Raw genomic sequence first — 17,242 nt, 5'->3', positions numbered from 1 at the left:
AGTTGTATGTCCACAACACTCAACACAAAACACGTCACTGAGCTCGTTTGAGGTATGAATTATACTTTATTATACCTAAGGCAGGGATTGTTTTCAACCACAGAGGCAGTGGTAGGCTATAAGTTACAGGGAATTACATGTCAGGGCTGAAACCAGGGGTGGAAAGTAACTGAATACATGCACTTAATTGTCCAAGTAGCCCACAGTCTAAAAAACGTTATTCTTAACTTTCTCTGTAGATGAATAACTTAACTATGTTTGGAAAAGTATTAGTCAATGTCCTCATGGCCCAATCAGGATATTTATTTTGAAATGAACTCAGATTTAAAGCAAGACAATCCAACTTTGGAAAGAGGAATTAACACATTCACCCTCTTGCAATTGGAATTTTTAATTCATAAGCAATAAAATGAACCATAGCTGAATTCATTACACTGAGTGGGTTTGCTAAAATTGCTGTAATCAGTCTGGTGTGACCACTAGTACCACCACTTATGGTAGCTAATGTTGCCAAACTTCAGATAGCTGTTGCTTTATAAATGTGGTGGGGTCTGTTCTTGCACTACACTTTAGCATTTACCGTTGTAGTTTCAGTTATGGCCACAGTGGCTGTTGTTCAGGTGAAGTTACATGGTCTTGCTTTAAAACCTATGACTTTTTTTTATTTAAAGCCAATTAAAATGAAAATAACATTGAATGCATCACTGAAACAAGAAAAATGAAAGTAACTGGTGGTTAAAAAAAAATTTGCATGACTAGTTCTCTCATCAGACCACCATACAAGAAAATACAAAAATACAATACATTTTTAATTTCTAACAAAGAAACAATATTTAAAAAAAAAAAGAAAGAAAATTTGAGAAAATGATCTGCGTAACAAACTCCTAAACTGGGATGCAGCTAAAAGTTCACGAAAAATATAATAAGTGGACCTTGAGTAAAGATTTGTTGTTTTTTTTTTTTTTTTTAAAAAGGATGACTTAAAACTTTTTAAATTAGCAGTAGACATTAATAAAATAATAATGTGTACTGAAGAAGCTTTGACCCTCTTTTCCTCCCATGCGCAGCCTTCTGATAAAGCTTTCTTATAAAGAAAAGATGTTCTCCCCTTTGGAAAGCATTACTGAAGTTGAGAAGGACTGCTTAAGGGATGGTGCTGAATATTCATATTGAAAAGGTTAGTCAGGATGCTGCACTGGGTTCTTTAATGTTGACCAGATGTAACTAAGTAAATTAAAGTAACAAGTTTTTAAAAGAGGTACTTTTTACTTTTGAATGAACAAAGGTAATCTTACTCCTACTTGGCTAATACTGACTTATCTGTACTCCACCTGTGTGTGGTATTCTAGTTCTCTTTCCACCGCTGGCTCAAACCTCTGGCTCACAACAATGAGTGACACATTAGACCCAGGTTCTACAACAGGTACTCTAACTTTGAGGGCACATTTACTTTATCATTGATTGTAAACCATAGCTGTACGCATTTGACCAGAGGCAGCATCTAACACACCGGAGTTACAGCACCACATCAAATAAACAGTGATCACAAGTTGCCTATAACTAACTGCCAGCTGAGACGTCCCAAACCTCAGAACAAAAGTTAGCCTGTGAGGAGCATCATGTTAAACAAAAGCTTATGAAAATAAACATTGATATTTTCTTAGAGGTATGACATACAGTTTATAAATAGAATAGCATTTGGATTATTTTGATAAAGAATTACATGGATACATACATCTTATATATTTGCATAATGCTATTAAAATTGATTCAAAATGGATTTCACACGGACCATCGAGGCCATCTCTTTGTCAACTGCGTGCCCACACACACACACACACACACACACACACACAGACACGCACGCACACACACACACACACATCAGAAGTATGGCTGTAACAGAACTCCAAAAACTACTGAAACCTCCTTGCTTATAAACACATCTTTAACCAGCACGGAGGGACTGGATGGAATGAAAGTTTGCACACTCTTGGTAATGCTGGCCTTGCATGGTGCTCAATGCACTGAAGCTGTTTTTTTCTAATCACAGTTTGCTTACGAAACAAACATTTGAACTCTAAGCAAGTGGCATCACGATGATTCAAGATTAAAATACTATCATTGGATCTTACAAAAAACAAACAAACAAACAAACATTTAAAATGGCTTAAGTAAAATAAACCAATGTCACTGGATTAGATTAAGGTTCATATATTCTGATCCTTGATGGCCGGTGTCTTGTAGACAATTGGTCCTTTCTGGCAGCTCAGCCATGACAGAAACAAGACTCAAGGAGCACAATCGATGACCTCTGGTGTCCACTAAAGTACTAAGAACAAAAGTACAATGTAGAAAGCTCAACTGCTTGTTGTTCTGATTGTTTTATATATACACACACACACAACATTGCACTTTTGGAAATTGTGTGGATTAATCTGATCTGAGAATTGTAACTAATTTTGTCCTATATCTTTTAAGATGTTTGTTTACTCCATGATACCATGGCACAAAACAACTAAATAAATAAAGCTTTTGAATGATCTATAATTTTGCATGGTATATCTTTTTTTCAGATTTTCCCATCTCAAGGAATGTATGTAAATGGTTACACTGATTAATATGGGAAAACAAAACATGGTGTTAAATGATTAATTAGCAACATCGTTGATAAACTGTATTTTGGGTGTATCAGAAATGTCTTTGGGTTTTAGTTAGTTGTTATTTTCTTTGGTTGTCACAGTGACAAGTTGCTTGGCAGCTTTGGCAATGTCATAGGCGCACTGGATGACCTGCTGAGTTACCAGCTGGATGTCTGATGGGCAGGGGTTGTGATCCGCAGCCTTCTGGCACTCTCCATGCAGTCGGCTGGCACTCGACGTGAGCAGACACAGAGACCCTCGCACAGTCTCTGAGGATGGCCTCTGCGGGGGGGAAAGAGAGATGATGAGAGACTCAATAAGGGACTCACATGACAACGCCCATAAAATTAACTCTCATTGTGGTCAGTAGGCCCATGGGCACTTTGTGTGTGTGTGTGTGTGTGTGTGTGTGTGTGTGTGTGTGTGTGTGTGTGTGTGTGTGTAAACATAAAACAAAGTAATCCAATAATTGGTAAACATAAAACGAGGTAATGCAATGAGCAAGGCCTACCCATCTAGACAAGTAATTCCCTTTAGCTGTTTTCAAACAAACAACAAATCTTTTAATTACTCGGGAGAGGGACGCCACGCTGTTGCTGGGAGTCATCTTACCTTGGGAAACAGGGCGGCCATCTCTGTCACAGCCATGCAGATCTTTTCAGAGCAAGGCAGAAAGCTGTTGTAGATGGAGACAAAAGGATGAATGGATGATCAACCACTCCTATGTCACATATAAAAACACTGATACCAAACAACTACCGCAAAACATTCCCCATCGAGAAACTTAAAAAGAATGGCCTGAGGTCATATTCCTTTTATGAGTGAACACTCGTAATGAAATAATGTACATTGTACATCTCATTCACATATTTACAATTAACCTGTGCTATTTTGACACAATGTTCACACAGTGCTACTATCATCAAATGGGAGACTGCAATGTCTGATGCACTACGCATCTACCATAATTATTTGATAATGTGATTAACCATATGCAAAAGTAGTACAGGTGCAGAAGAAATCAGAGATAACCAGCTTGGGTGAAAAACAACATGGTTCTTGAGAGTTCTAAACAAAAAACTTTCATTTTAGTGACACTGTATGAAAGGATAAATACATAAACATCATGACTTATACTCAAACTGAAAGCAATTTTATTGGGCCCATGAGACCGATATCCTAATAGCAGAAGTCAATAATCAAGCTGTGAATGCCTGCATTAGACCAGTGATATCTTTGAAAGAATTAACGTTCAAATGTTCACAGCATCCATAATACCATAATGTTTATGCATGTTAAGCAAAAAAAAAAAAACAATGAGCTTCAAGTAGATGCTATGGAGTGTTAACCTCAAAATCTTTACACTGAAGAAATAAGATGTGAGATATTGACCATTTACCATTAACAAACAGATAAATACAGGAAACATCAGTTAGTCGCTGTGAATTTGGCTTGTCACAGGGGAACATGAACATGTGGTGTTTGTTTCCTGTCAGCTGCATTGAAAGACACACGGCCTAACCCCAGCAGACACAGAGCTTCTACGACACAGGGACAGAGGCCGGTCTACAAGGGTCAAAAACAGTGAATCCCAGTCTCCAATGCTCTGCTGGTTTTCTATATTATGTGACTGATAGCATTGCAACTCAGGTGAAAATCAGTTACCAGTTATCTAGCTAAAATGAATGAAAACCAGCAGGGCCCTGGGCCCAGAGGATAACTATTGAAAATCACTGACCTAGAAGGGGATGAGATAAGAGTTATGCCATTTACTAAAAGGGCAGACGAAATGACAGAAACACAGGCACAGATGAAATATATGGCCTGACAAGATGCACACTATGGCTTATAGCATGTCAAATAATCAGAAGATCTGATCTTTGAATATATTTGCTCTTTCAGAAGTTGACTCGTTTTATGCCATTTAATTATAACATTGTTTATCACTTACATATTCTCTCATAATCATACACTACCTTTCATGTTTGGTCTCCTGGGCAGCTCTCAGAAGCTCTTGTATGTTCTTAGTGATCTGCTCCGTCTTGCAGATGACGTCCTCTGTGCATGGCAGCGTGGCATCTTCCTCACCCTCCTCTGGTTCCACACCATCAGAGGATGGAAGAGGGCTGCTACATGTGCAGAAATAATACAAAGGTTTATATATGTTATCTTAAATATTAAAGACTTTTGAGAAAAACTTTTTTTTTTTTTAAGGTTTGCAGTGCACTGACTGACCCAGCAGCTTGATTTGTAATTTGAAAAATACAGCTGAGTTAAGTATGTAAATGGAAAAAGAACAACTAGAGGCAGATGACGTACAGGGCTGCTGGCTCTTTTTCATATGTTGATTTTTTGCAACTGGCAGCTTACATCAGACAGGTGAAAGTCCCACTGCTGTACAGACAGATTGAACCAATCAAGGCATCTTTTTAAAAATCTGTCAAAACTAATATTAGTCTAGCTTTGTCCCCCCTCTTCATGTGACTTTTAATGTTGCAAGCTTTTGATACAATAACGTCATCATCTGTAGCACCAGAAACAAGAAGAAAAAGCTTCGCATTACTTCAATTTCAGGCTTCTTTCTGGGCATTTCTTACTTAATTTCCTTCCTTCCTTTTAATGGCAGTTTATGTCAGTTAATCCTGCATGAAACTTAAAATCAATGAAACCATTATATGCCAAGAGTTGGTATATAAATGAAAAATTTATATGTATTAATTTTAAGAACCAATCAGATGATTTTAGCAAAGAAATCAGTGGTAAAGTGTATAAACCGCAGAGAAAACAGTGTTTTAAAATCAACAGTTAGTGTAAGTCATTGTCATTTTGGACAGGAGGGTACAAAGTCAACTTTAAAAATGTCTTACCCAGTCTCCTCCAGTTCAGAGTGGTTAGGCGTAGTGTCGCAATCATTTTCCAACATGGTGCTCCGTCCTTCCAAACTACAGCCCTATAGACACATCAGTGGATTACAATCAATCAAATGCAGCATATAGTGTATATGATTAGTACAGACTTATTACAGGAGCAACTGAATCATGCATTTCTGAAAACAAAGCCATGACCACACTATAAGACATTTGGTTTTAAAGCAGATAAATAGAAAAAGACAGGAAATATACAACAAGGTCATTGTGGTGTAACAGTGCATACTGCAGTGGATGCGATTAGTAGATGCAAAGAAATCCCAACGTAAACTGTCGGTCCTCTTATCAGTGGTACATTGTTATGAGCCATTTTATCCTTCTTGGATATTGGACTCTGCTGTTTGATCATTCAAACAACTTTCTCTCGTGCAACATTTCATCATCATTTCTGATGTGTCCTAGAGAAAGCAGCGGCTCTGGTTGAGGTTCACTGTACAGGAAAAGCTGGAGATAATCAGGTAACTGAACTGTAGCAGAGGCACTGTGGTGCATGCATGCAGAAAGGTGATACTGATAAAAAAAGCAGTTTGAAGACACAGGTCAGGAGAGAGAAGACTGTGGGGTCAAGCAGGGGGACGGTTTTCACCATCCCCTGGGCTGCGACTAAACTTCAGTACTTAACCCTTCGAGATCTCTCGTCCCACGACCAGGACAGGGAAGAGGGGAAGGTAGGGAGGGAGGAAGCAGCCGTCCCCAAAGGACCCCTCCCAATCTAGAAAGGGGTCAAACCAAGTTGAGCATACTCTATTGAGATGCAATGAATGATTGAATGAATGAATGAATGAAAAACCAACACCAGCCCCAAGCCAGGCATCATTATTCTGCCCTCCTGTGAGGACAATCCAGCAGGAACATTGGTGCTTTTGTACTTACATTGGTTGGGAAGGGTTGTAAAATGACTCCGTCCTCATGCCGGGCTGTCTCGGCTCGGTGGGGGTACTGCCTCGGAGTAGAGCCTGTCTCATACATGGACATGGCACGACCCCCGCGTGGTGGGTGTCTACCAAAGGGCCCCTGGAGGTGTTGCTGTCCGCTGGGGGTCTGCCATCGCAGAGATGTGTTTTCAGTCTGCAGGGAGTTCAGCTGTAGAGAACAAAATATCTTTCAATTCAACTCTAGCTGTGGGCTGATCTCCTTACAAAAGCTCGGCCAGACATCAATAATAGAGTAGAATACAGATAAGTCTGCAGGAGAAAAGCAATTCCTCTGTGTGGAGTTCTTCTTCACCACTGTTTTGTTTTTGGTTTACCCTTCAAAGTTTTTTCTCACAACAAAAGGTTTGTTTCTTTGACAAATGAAGTGATGACATTGTGTGTTGACAGAAACACCAGAAGTACGACACCCTTAAAAAACAAAAGTAGTAAGTAAGTAGTGCCCTTATTTACATGAACAGCACTTTTCAGTTTAGAAAAGGGCGATGGGAAACATAACTTGCTAAGCTTCTTGTCAATATTATTATGTAAATTAGGATATAAAGGCAACAAATTAACTTTTAGGATATCAGATGAAGTACTAAACTACATGCTCCCAGGCAAACACAAACACAAAAGTAGTGTTTACTACAGTTTGGTCCTTTGTCTTACAAGACATGAATATTTAAAAAGGAGATTTTATAGGTTAATTAGCTTATATATTAGGAAATGTATTAGGGTTCTTCTGTGTCACCAATTGAGGTTCTGGTGGGTGCAAGAAGGGTGAGGAAGATAAGGGACTAGAATGGAGGAATGCAACTTATGTCAGGGAAAAGCAGCACGGTTAAGGAGAAAATAAACCAGCAGGAGGTAGTACATTGTGTTAACACTGTCTTTCAGCCAAGTGTAGAGGGAAAGAAACTAGACAGTGAAGCTTTGAGGCATCGAAGAAAACCAAATGAAATGCTGCCATCTTCAAAAATGGGTTGTAGGTGACAAACCCTCTGGTCTTTCACACGTGACAACCTTATCAGGTGTCTAGCAGTAAGAGATTTAAGGTGATTGATGGGATTCAGATTAGATCACAGAGGAATGATCCTATAGTTAACTAAGTTTCATGAAATTTACCAACCCCATTTAATTCGGAAATATTATCTACCAAAGATAGAAGTGAATAATAGTGAGAATAACAGTACAAAATGTCCACACCAAGGTTTGTGTATTTTGCTGAATAACCAGAATATTCTCACCACTGTGTTGGGGTGGTGGCACACATTTTAAGACTTTGGGTTTTCCTCAAAACCTCTGAAAATAAAACTGCAACTATGTGCATATCTAAATGTATACCACTGGTGCTTAGGGGAAAATGTACTTTTGGAATGTACTTGGAAATACTAAGAAATAAGGAACTGAGTGGATACATATGCTTGGAATGAATATATACATAACATGACTGTGGGTTGTTGTGGTTTGCCAGTACTTTACTAAGTGCCTTCTGGAAGTGTTGTGGAGCCAATTCAATGACATTTCTGTTGTGGTGAGCACTGAGTCGATAACTCCAGAGATTCACCCACACTCTAACACTATTAATCACATTTAGGTGGTTTGTGACTCGTCCCTGTTTGATGGTTCAGTAGATTTAAGATGGTGGATCATGTCGTCTCTGTTTGTGGATTAGTACTTCTAACATGTGACCTGGACCTCTGTATGAATTTTAGATCACATTAAATTCATCAAATCTGCTATGCTGTCTAACTGAAGAGCATAGCAGATTCCTTGGGGTGACTGTTAATTATCACCACAGGAATTTCACCTATTCATGAAACACAGCAGCCATTTTCTGTGTTACACCCATGATGTAAAATCCCCATGGTAGTTTCATTCATTTATATGCCAAACTCTAGTCTTCCCTGCAGCTACAAATTCAAACACAGAGTGATTCATACATAGTGCCATTTTTAATTGAGGCGTGTCATGAATTACTCATGCACTTGGGTGAAATTAAATCACTAAATGTCTCTGGTATCATGGAGGAGGATCAGGTCTGGCACACACAGCATTTAAAGGCTGACTGTTTTACAGACTTGCAAAGAGAGAAAGTTTCAAGCACTTAAAGACACTTCACTCATCGGAGAACAGAATACAGCAGTATTATCAATAACTAGCCTTTGTAATAATGTCACAACAAGGCATATTGTTTGTAATCCTGATGCAACTGGAAGTGATCAATAACCAGAGCAATTAGGATCAGAGAAGATGTACCATAAATCCTGTGCAACAGACCTCTCAATATGGATCTTGAAAAATTAATGCAAACTACTATCCAATTAAAATCATGCAAATCACCTGCAATAAAAAAGTATAAACAATCTGCAGTACAAAATCTACTTTGTTTATCAACTACATGTGAATTCACTAACCTTGCTCTGCATCACTCGCAGCTCTTCACTCAGGTGACAGTTGACTTTGAGAAGCTGTTGTATTTTGGCCTCTGATGCAGTGAGGGCACTCTTCACCTCCATATACTCCTGCACTGTGATTGGTCCATCAGAGAGGTCAGACGACTCTGAGCTCTGCACGAGAACATATTACATAGGTCAGGAAGGAATTTGGTCAGTTTAAAAAGTAAAGCATGACGTATTCATTTGTAAAAGAGTAAAAGAGTCCAACAAACATTAACCTTGGTCCTTCCATCATTGCAGCTGTCCCCACAAGTGGCCTCCTGGACTGGATCTTCATCTGATGCCACACTGTCATAATCTGGCTGGTCATTGTCCTGGCTCTCACTGTTATGGCGACTGTCTATTCCCTGAAGGATCAGCTCCACATTCTCTGAAGAAAGACCACCAGATCATAAGACTGGAGATCAAACAGGCCCTGCTAGCTACACAGCTAAGGAACAGATGTCATTTTCCTTAACTGAATCCAAAAATCAGGACTTGCTCTTCATTATCAACCCAAACATTGCACCAGGAAGAAAAGAGGCTGGGATGTGGTTTGTGACTTGCAGAATGCACAAGTGTTCATTATTAAAGCCCCAATTCACAATCTGTGTTTGGCAGTCTTAGTGCACATGGTCTACACTCTAATTGTGGCCTATAAAGCTGGCCCACAAGGGCCACATTTGAATGCAAAATTCAATACTGTCTTTCTGCATCTCATTTGCACCAACCAATTTATGTTTTCTTAACTGCTTATTCTCAGTCCTCTCCCATCCTCTGTGTATAAGTTAAGAAGTGCATTTACTGCAATATGTAAAATAAGAAAACCCAAAACAAAAGTACATTAGCTGCTAAAATAAAATAACTTTGAGGACATAGCCTACCTTTGGGACTGTCGCAGGAATTACCCCACTGCCGTCGTTTCGCATCAGTTAGAATATCGATCACCAAGGTAGCAAATTCATGAGCACTAAACCTTGCTAATTTTTGACGACCCTGGGAAAACAAATGCATCAAAACACAACAGAAAGAGAAAACATGAAAGCACTGTTACATCCAGTCTTCACATAACAAACTGAAGTTTCAACAGGGGGCAAAACTGGTGCAATCCCTTGCCTGGTTTCTGGTAGACGAGTACTCTGGATTGACAGGCAGAAAAGGTACAACTGTGGTGTCGGTTACAAGTGTGCTGTGGTTCTGAGTGGCCAACCACACTGAAAAAACACAAAGTAAAAATTATATATAACATACATTATATATTACAGCATTATACATTATATATTTTTGAAAATTTGGGGAATTTCACCAGCATCTGTTTCTCTTCTGTCAACTTCATCATAAACATCCATGGCAAGTTCTTCAAACTGATGGTTACTTAGCTGGAACAAAATAAAGCAGAATTTCTGATTCACTCTCAGAATAACTTAATAGCAAGTGAAAAAGAAAATACATTTTGGAACTCATAGGAAACAGATCACAAGTAGACATGTCTCACCGACTGCAGCTTCTTCTTTGCAGCTTTTGCAAACTCTGACAGATCCAGACTGCTGAAAAAAAAAAGAAAAAAAAAAGATGATTATTTTTCTGTTAAAAAAAATCCACAGAAACAAGGAGAAACAATGGCAGAGGTAACAAACACACTTACTTATTTCTTATCCATCCAATGCAGCATGGGAAAAATACGATTGTAATTATATTGTGAATGTCTGTCATGTTACCTTTATAATATACAATAAAACAAAACCATATAATATTAACTAGCAGCCAGTGGCCTGTTGGAGCTGATACTATAACTTTGTATTATTTTCTGTGCATTACAAGATTTAAACTTTAACTAGAAAGTATGAAAACAACTTGGAGCATACCTGTCAGCCATCTGTGGAATGATGAAGTGTTGCCCATTTCTGTGATCTACAACACGACAAGGACATAACAGGAAGTGATTACCATACAAAAAAGAAAAAGAAATATTACCTCTCCATTGCCATACAGAAGCTATGCTTGATGTAAATACTGCACTTACCTGGTCTTCTACCACAAAGGTAAAATGTTAACCGATCAGTGAGTTCATATTGGATCTCCACTAGCCTTTCTGCCAGCTCCTGGTGCCCGGCTTGTCTGCACAGATTAGGAATAAAAAGGTTATGTTTTAGAAATACAGCTCTGTACTAAAGCTACCGAATGCCTCAGATGTCTATACTAGTCTATGTCTCCACTATAATTGTGACTCTCATTCAGAGTACAAAGTTGGTTTGATAGCCTCAAGTAATGTATTAAGCATAGAATTGGAGCAGGTCTGTGGGTGTTAGCTGGTCATGGTGACAGAGCAAGACCAGTCAAGCTTAGACAAAGCCTCAGTTATGCACCAGAAAATATATAATTATTATATAAAATCTTTAATTTCTTTAACTCAAGGCAATACTTTATTGATACAATGATTTTTAGCTAGCATTACTGTGCAATGCAGATGTCATCTATTTAGTAAAATATATAGACTAATACTTAAAACGACATATCACTGTCAGCTCCATTATCTTTTATTTTACTTCTGTATATTTTATTTCTAGGTCTTCAGACCAACTTCTGCTAAACTACTCAAGCTGAGTCAGCTACCATACTTGCTACACAAGCTTTCCCTCCCCTCCCTTCCTGTCTCAGTCACCGTTATTGAATTAGTTAGACTCTGACATAATGCCACTAGGATCTGTGTCTAGTGTTCATTGTAGTGCAAGGCATGCTAAATATTTTAGCTATTTCAGCTGGTGACTGTTTTTTTCACAGTTTCTCACTAGGCTATGTCTACCAGTTTTTGGTTACCATCTGACAATTCTTTTAAGTGACAATGTCCAACATTTCCTCATTATCACATCAGTATATAAATAGTGCACATATTATATTCACATCAGTTTTTTTTCTGTGTACTTTAAATCTCCAAAGGATGTGTATCATTTCCTGTAGCACAGCCACCAGTGAGCTGGGCTGCATCTGTTAAGGCGATGCTTGCAGCCTTGCTACCGGGTAGTTACGTAAACCACAACAATAAGAACTATAACTATGTTTTCTATGTAGCCAACGCTGTGAGATTAGATCACAGAGCTCACCAGAAATAATGCGGGACAGAAGTGGCCCATGAACTTCCCTAATTATGACTTGCCATAGACTTAAATGCCTCAAAACAGTAAGTTCCACATTGTGGAATCTCTAAAATCACAAGACGTTAAGAAAATTGTATAATGTCGGTATAAACTCCACACTCCTCATAAAAAAATTCATAGAACAAATAGCAAGTGTTAAATTAAAATGTAGACCCAGTTTTACCTTGCATAATCAATAGGGGTCTTTCCACTGGAGTCCAGAGCCCCGGGATCAGCTCCATAAACTGCCAGCAGTTCTGCTTGTAACATCTGACCTGCTTTTGCTGCTATGTGTAGTGGGGTGTTTCCCTTCTCCTGTGGGTCCAAAACAATGTAATGATGAAAAATTAGTAGTATGTCAACTTGCACAATTTGTTTTGTTGCTTATTCCACTAGACTTACTGGATGGAAGAAATTGGCCTGTGCTCCCAAAGATAAGAGTCTGAGGCAGGTCTCCAGGTTTCCCGTCCGAACACTGGAATGGAGTTGCTGAAATGATATTGATAAGTACTTTGTTTTAATTTGATTGTGAATACACAGAGTTCTGGCTTTACTGCATACATTTGAGGGACATGATGCATTATTCTGCTGGAAATACATAAAACAAATATGAATGATAAAAGGTTAAGATTATTGAAATTTAAGGGGGTATCATTTAAAAAAGGTACACAGATACAACAATATAAGTTTATGGTTGCATGAAAGACAAAAACTCTTGCATGCCACAAAAATATCATTTTTATACCTTCTAGGCATTCTGGCACTTTTATTTTTATATATCAAAGAATTAAGTTGTAGTTAACCATAAATGGTTATTGAAATGCCTTATATTCTTATTCCTATAATCCATCTTGCCATTAGGAATACTTGAGAATTCATTGCACAAATCCAAGAAGAGTGTGATATAGAGGCAGCTGAGAGTTGAGGTCGGTCACAGGCTATACTATTTGATAGACATAGCATGAACATGACTAATTTCAGAAAATAGTAGTGGCAGTATGTCACAGCAGCACTGAATGCTAAGTATCAGTATATAAATAGGCCATGTCGTTTCTGAACTTTATAGGAAGTGCTTGGGTATCAAAGTTAAAAACCAAAAAGCACTCGCTCTGCTGTAGAAAAACATGGGTGTAACTCGTGGCATTCAGAAAACAAATGTGATTTAATTTCTCCACACTGCCATTGGTTTTACTGTCTCCAAGAAGATTATTCACATAGGATAATGCTGGGTTAGTTGTACGTACATTTAATAAATGCTGTTAAATAAACAATTCAAAAACAGAGCAATTTCTCACCTTGCTGAGGTCTTTTGCGGTTACACTGTCATCCTCCCGACAAGGCATCCGATGGACATAGGCCAACATTTGATATTTGGCCTTGATGAACTCTGTCTTGTTGGGGCTGAAAACAACAAAAGATATGCATATCTAAAACCAAGACTACTGAAAATCAGGACCGCCATTTCTATTTTCAAGTGACTACCACATCACATAACCAGCTTATATGTGTTTGTGTAAGACAAACAACATTTAAAACATTATTCAACTGGGGATTCCTGATGTCTGATATTGAAATCTGGCACGACATCTGCAAATATAAATGTGCAGTATTTGATTGGCGGCAAAGCAATTCTTCCATCACACACTCCAACCTACCACAACACAGGATTCTGGATATCTTGCTTTTACTTCAATCAGGAGAAAAAGAATGAAGGTAGCTTTTCACCAGAAGATCCCCTTCTGTGAACCCCACACCCTCCCTTGAAGTTAGAGCTGCAAATTCACATTGAAATTCAAAAAATATCTATCCCTCCTCCATGTCATATGACCACTTATATCTCTGTACAGATAAGAGTACAGTACAGTATACTATATTAAACTAAAGGGGAAGTCAACAACAAAGCCTGACATTGTTTTTAAAGTTAATAAACAATGAGATAACTTCAGCTAAAGTCCTAAAGTCAATACTTCCTTGTGTTGTGAATCAAGCGGTACAGAAGTTGAAGCAGCTGCAATCTGTGTTTAATCAATCAGCAAACTCTGCCAAAACAGTTCATGAACCATTATAAAGTATAATCCCTCGAGAAGGAACCTTTTTTTAAACACCTTGAACTATCCTAGGTAAACTAAGTTTAGTCCTGGTCCCTCTGGTAGAAACACAGGTTTAGTTCTTCAAAAGGCTCTTAGTCCCCTAGAAAAGTTCCTGCGGTGGATGGACCCAATGAAATAGCATTCATCTTAAAAGTTGTATTTGAGATCAAGGACAGCTGCCTTCTGTTTGCTGCAATGCGTACTCTCCGTCTGCAACTGTCTGTTGTCTCTTGATTGAATGCATTTGCTCTGCGTGTAAGGGTCAGACTGAGCACGGCTGTGTTTATGTATGGCTGACTATTTATCTTTACTCCACCAGCCAGACACCAAACCGACACAGTGTTTATACCTGGCATTGGATGACTACATCACATCTCTTTGCCTCACAGATTTTGTTTTTTTGTTGTGTCTTCTGAGCTACGGTCCATACTGCTAGTTAAAAAGCATTCACAATGAAGGAAAAGCTGCATAAACCCTTCAAAATTATTGCTTGCAGACTCATTTGGTTAGTCAAAAAAATTGTCAAATCGATCCCATAAAGTTAACATGATTAGTATATTGCCATTTGCATTTTCTGAACATTCATTTTGTTGTGCATTACCCCATTTGCATGTCAACAGACCAACTTAATTAAGTTCTTAAAGTGATTTGAGACTGACTGGCCATGAGTCACGTTCATGGTACAGTGGGCCAATTATGCATGTTCCCTGACCTTAACCCTGAAAATCAATTTTGCCAATAGAGGTTTATATCAAAAGAGCAAACAAGCTTACCAAAATCTGGTCTGACACATCAAATCCTTAAAGCACTTACTGAACTCTGTCCTGGGGGTTTGCTTTGCGCTTCCCACTCACTGAGGAGGAAGGGTCCAAAAGGCTGTGCTCCCATATGGAATTAGCTCCATTGCCATACAGTGTCTGGACCATCTAAAACATGAAACCACAAAACAGATCACATGAATTGAATCTATTACTTATGGTAGTCCTGACCACTTAATGATGTGTCTGATTGTGCAACCTCAATACCTATATGAAAAATAGACTCTGTCCATTTGCATTTAGATGTTTTGTATGTGTGGGGGTTGTGTCCCCGTCTCCTCACCTGTAACTGGGAGGGTGGCCACGGAGAATGAGTCAGATGTCGTACTTGAGAGCTGTGTCGCCCCAGACCTCGATGGATGCTGCAGCACTCATCGCAAATCAACACACCCCTGTTCACAGAGGCCCAGCGTGGCTCTAGAACAAGATGCAAAATATGTAAATTGACGCATGAGTCTAACGGTAATTAAATAATGACGTTACACACAACTTTAAACTAAAGCACTTGTGATAATCCATCGGTTCTAGCTAGACAAGGATATTTGCTAATTGACAGCCACATCTAACCCCACCAGGTTAGTTGCTTCCTAATGTCTTCGACACCTCAAAAAAAAATCATTACAATTACTAATGCCACCAGGCGTGGGTAAGTTAGCAAGGTAGCTAATTAAGCTATAGATAGATACGATAGACTCCCATAAACCATCATTAAATACATTTCAACCAAAGAGTTTCAGATTCAGACAAGTTCGCGTGAATACACAGGCAAGAGACAGACACGACATATGTTAACAAATGTTTCTACAACAAAATAATTTCCTACTATCACAATTAACCATGTGGCTAACAAACTGCCTATTAGTTACGGGCGTTTGGCAATGTTAACTAGGTTAGCTAACTGGACGTTAAGTTGTAGTCAGGGCTAGCTGGTTAGCCAGGGAGCTAGCGTTACAGCTAGCCTGTTTGACATCATACCCGGAGCACTGCAATCAGCGCAGACCTCTCTGCTTCGCACTCGCTTTGACATCCCTTGATAGAAATCCCCAGAGTCCACGAAAGAAAAATGTTTATAAGGTACGTTGTAACACAGCTGGACGAAGATAAGACAGGATAGTCAGCCCCAATAGATTGTATTTAACGCTTCCAGCAGGCAAAGCAACTGTGCCCGTCTGCCCTCCCCTACTGTTGAACAAAGCGGTGTCCCATCCCAACACTCACGCAGCCTCCTCTCTGCCTCCTTGTCTGCTTCCTTCCTTGCTTCCTTCGCTGTCTTGTCTTCCCACTAGCCCCTAGGGCCTAGGCCTATATCGTCTTATTCACCACCAATACGGGCCTGGTAATGGATGCAAACTATTAATGTGAAGGTTGTGTCTGTGTTGGTCAACCTTTGGCCTGTAGCCCACCACAAGTGGAATTAAAAATATGGTGCTGGGTATGAATAACACAAACCAGACTCACTTTTACCAGCATCTATTTGCCTCTCAAGTTATTGAGGTACTTTACTTATATATTTATATTTTGTGCTACTATATACTTATACCCACCACATTTCATTCCCATGACAGTTATCTGGCAGCTGCACTTTGACAACACATGTGATCGTCCTAGATTAAACTAATTAAGAACATATAAATGACTTAAAATTTGCTCCACCTTAACCAGTTATTAATGCTGCTAAAACATGAATGCACCAATAATCATAGTACAATTGATTACTGAATAATGAGTGTGTTTTTGTTTGATATGTAGCCTAAGTGTATTTTGCTGTTAAACCTTTTGTATTCCTTTAAAATAATTCGCATTGTATTTTATACTTTTCCCTGGCTAAAGTATTGAATATATCCTCAATCAGTGCTCTCTTCCCACCTGCACTGTCAAGATACATGCAGTTCCCCAAGTTAAATTTCACCCTAAATGCATTTAATTTATGGCTAATTACAGTCTTGATTTGTTGACTTTGTAGTCAATCAATTTTGTGACAAATTCTTTATACATCTACACAAAATGTTGTCTGTATTCTAGATTTCACTGTCTCCTACTTCATGTTGAACGTTAATTCAAGGTGATTATTCATGGTATTACATGAAATTGCACCATTCTGGTTACCAAAGCTCACTGCATCATCCTGTACACTGCCATATCTCCAGTCACAAGATCATGGCTACCTATCCAGCAGTCATTAAAAAAGATGAATCAGAGATTTTTCTCTCTTTGTCTTGTCTTCAGAGCAGTTGTGTTGCTGCAGATTGAGTGGCAAAGTCTATCTAAACTCTTACACA

The 17,242-nt window shown here is 38.8% G+C and overlaps 1 protein-coding gene across 3 annotated transcripts; it reads right to left on the bottom strand.

Moving 5' to 3' along the window:
* Positions 1-42: 42 nt before the first annotated feature.
* Positions 43-16,164, bottom strand: git2b (G protein-coupled receptor kinase interacting ArfGAP 2b). 3 transcript variants are annotated; one of them, XM_056403144.1, is made up of 20 exons: positions 15,939-16,164; positions 15,247-15,380; positions 14,959-15,071; positions 13,351-13,456; positions 12,458-12,544; positions 12,240-12,370; positions 10,945-11,039; positions 10,787-10,832; positions 10,417-10,465; positions 10,228-10,300; positions 10,038-10,135; positions 9,806-9,917; positions 9,161-9,312; positions 8,901-9,053; positions 6,443-6,652; positions 6,192-6,281; positions 5,510-5,592; positions 4,619-4,771; positions 3,255-3,318; positions 43-2,924 (listed from the first exon to the last, which is right to left on the bottom strand). In XM_056403144.1, exons 1-20 carry the CDS (start codon positions 15,988-15,990, stop codon positions 2,715-2,717), a joined length of 2,211 nt encoding a protein of 736 aa, XP_056259119.1. In that variant the 5' UTR covers positions 15,991-16,164; the 3' UTR covers positions 43-2,714. The 3 variants fall into 3 exon arrangements, with proteins under 3 accessions (XP_056259119.1, XP_056259118.1, XP_056259120.1); XM_056403143.1 differs by having other exon boundaries at positions 10,417-10,468; positions 15,939-16,163; XM_056403145.1 differs by lacking the exon at positions 6,192-6,281 and having other exon boundaries at positions 10,417-10,468; positions 15,939-16,162.
* Positions 16,165-17,242: the final 1,078 nt, after the last annotated feature.

Source organism: Seriola aureovittata, chromosome 18 (assembly GCF_021018895.1).
Source record: "Seriola aureovittata isolate HTS-2021-v1 ecotype China chromosome 18, ASM2101889v1, whole genome shotgun sequence".
NCBI lineage: Eukaryota > Metazoa > Chordata > Actinopteri > Carangiformes > Carangidae > Seriola > Seriola aureovittata.
The sequence above is the reverse complement of the archived record's forward strand: the minus strand, read 5'-3'. Positions and strand labels throughout refer to the sequence as shown.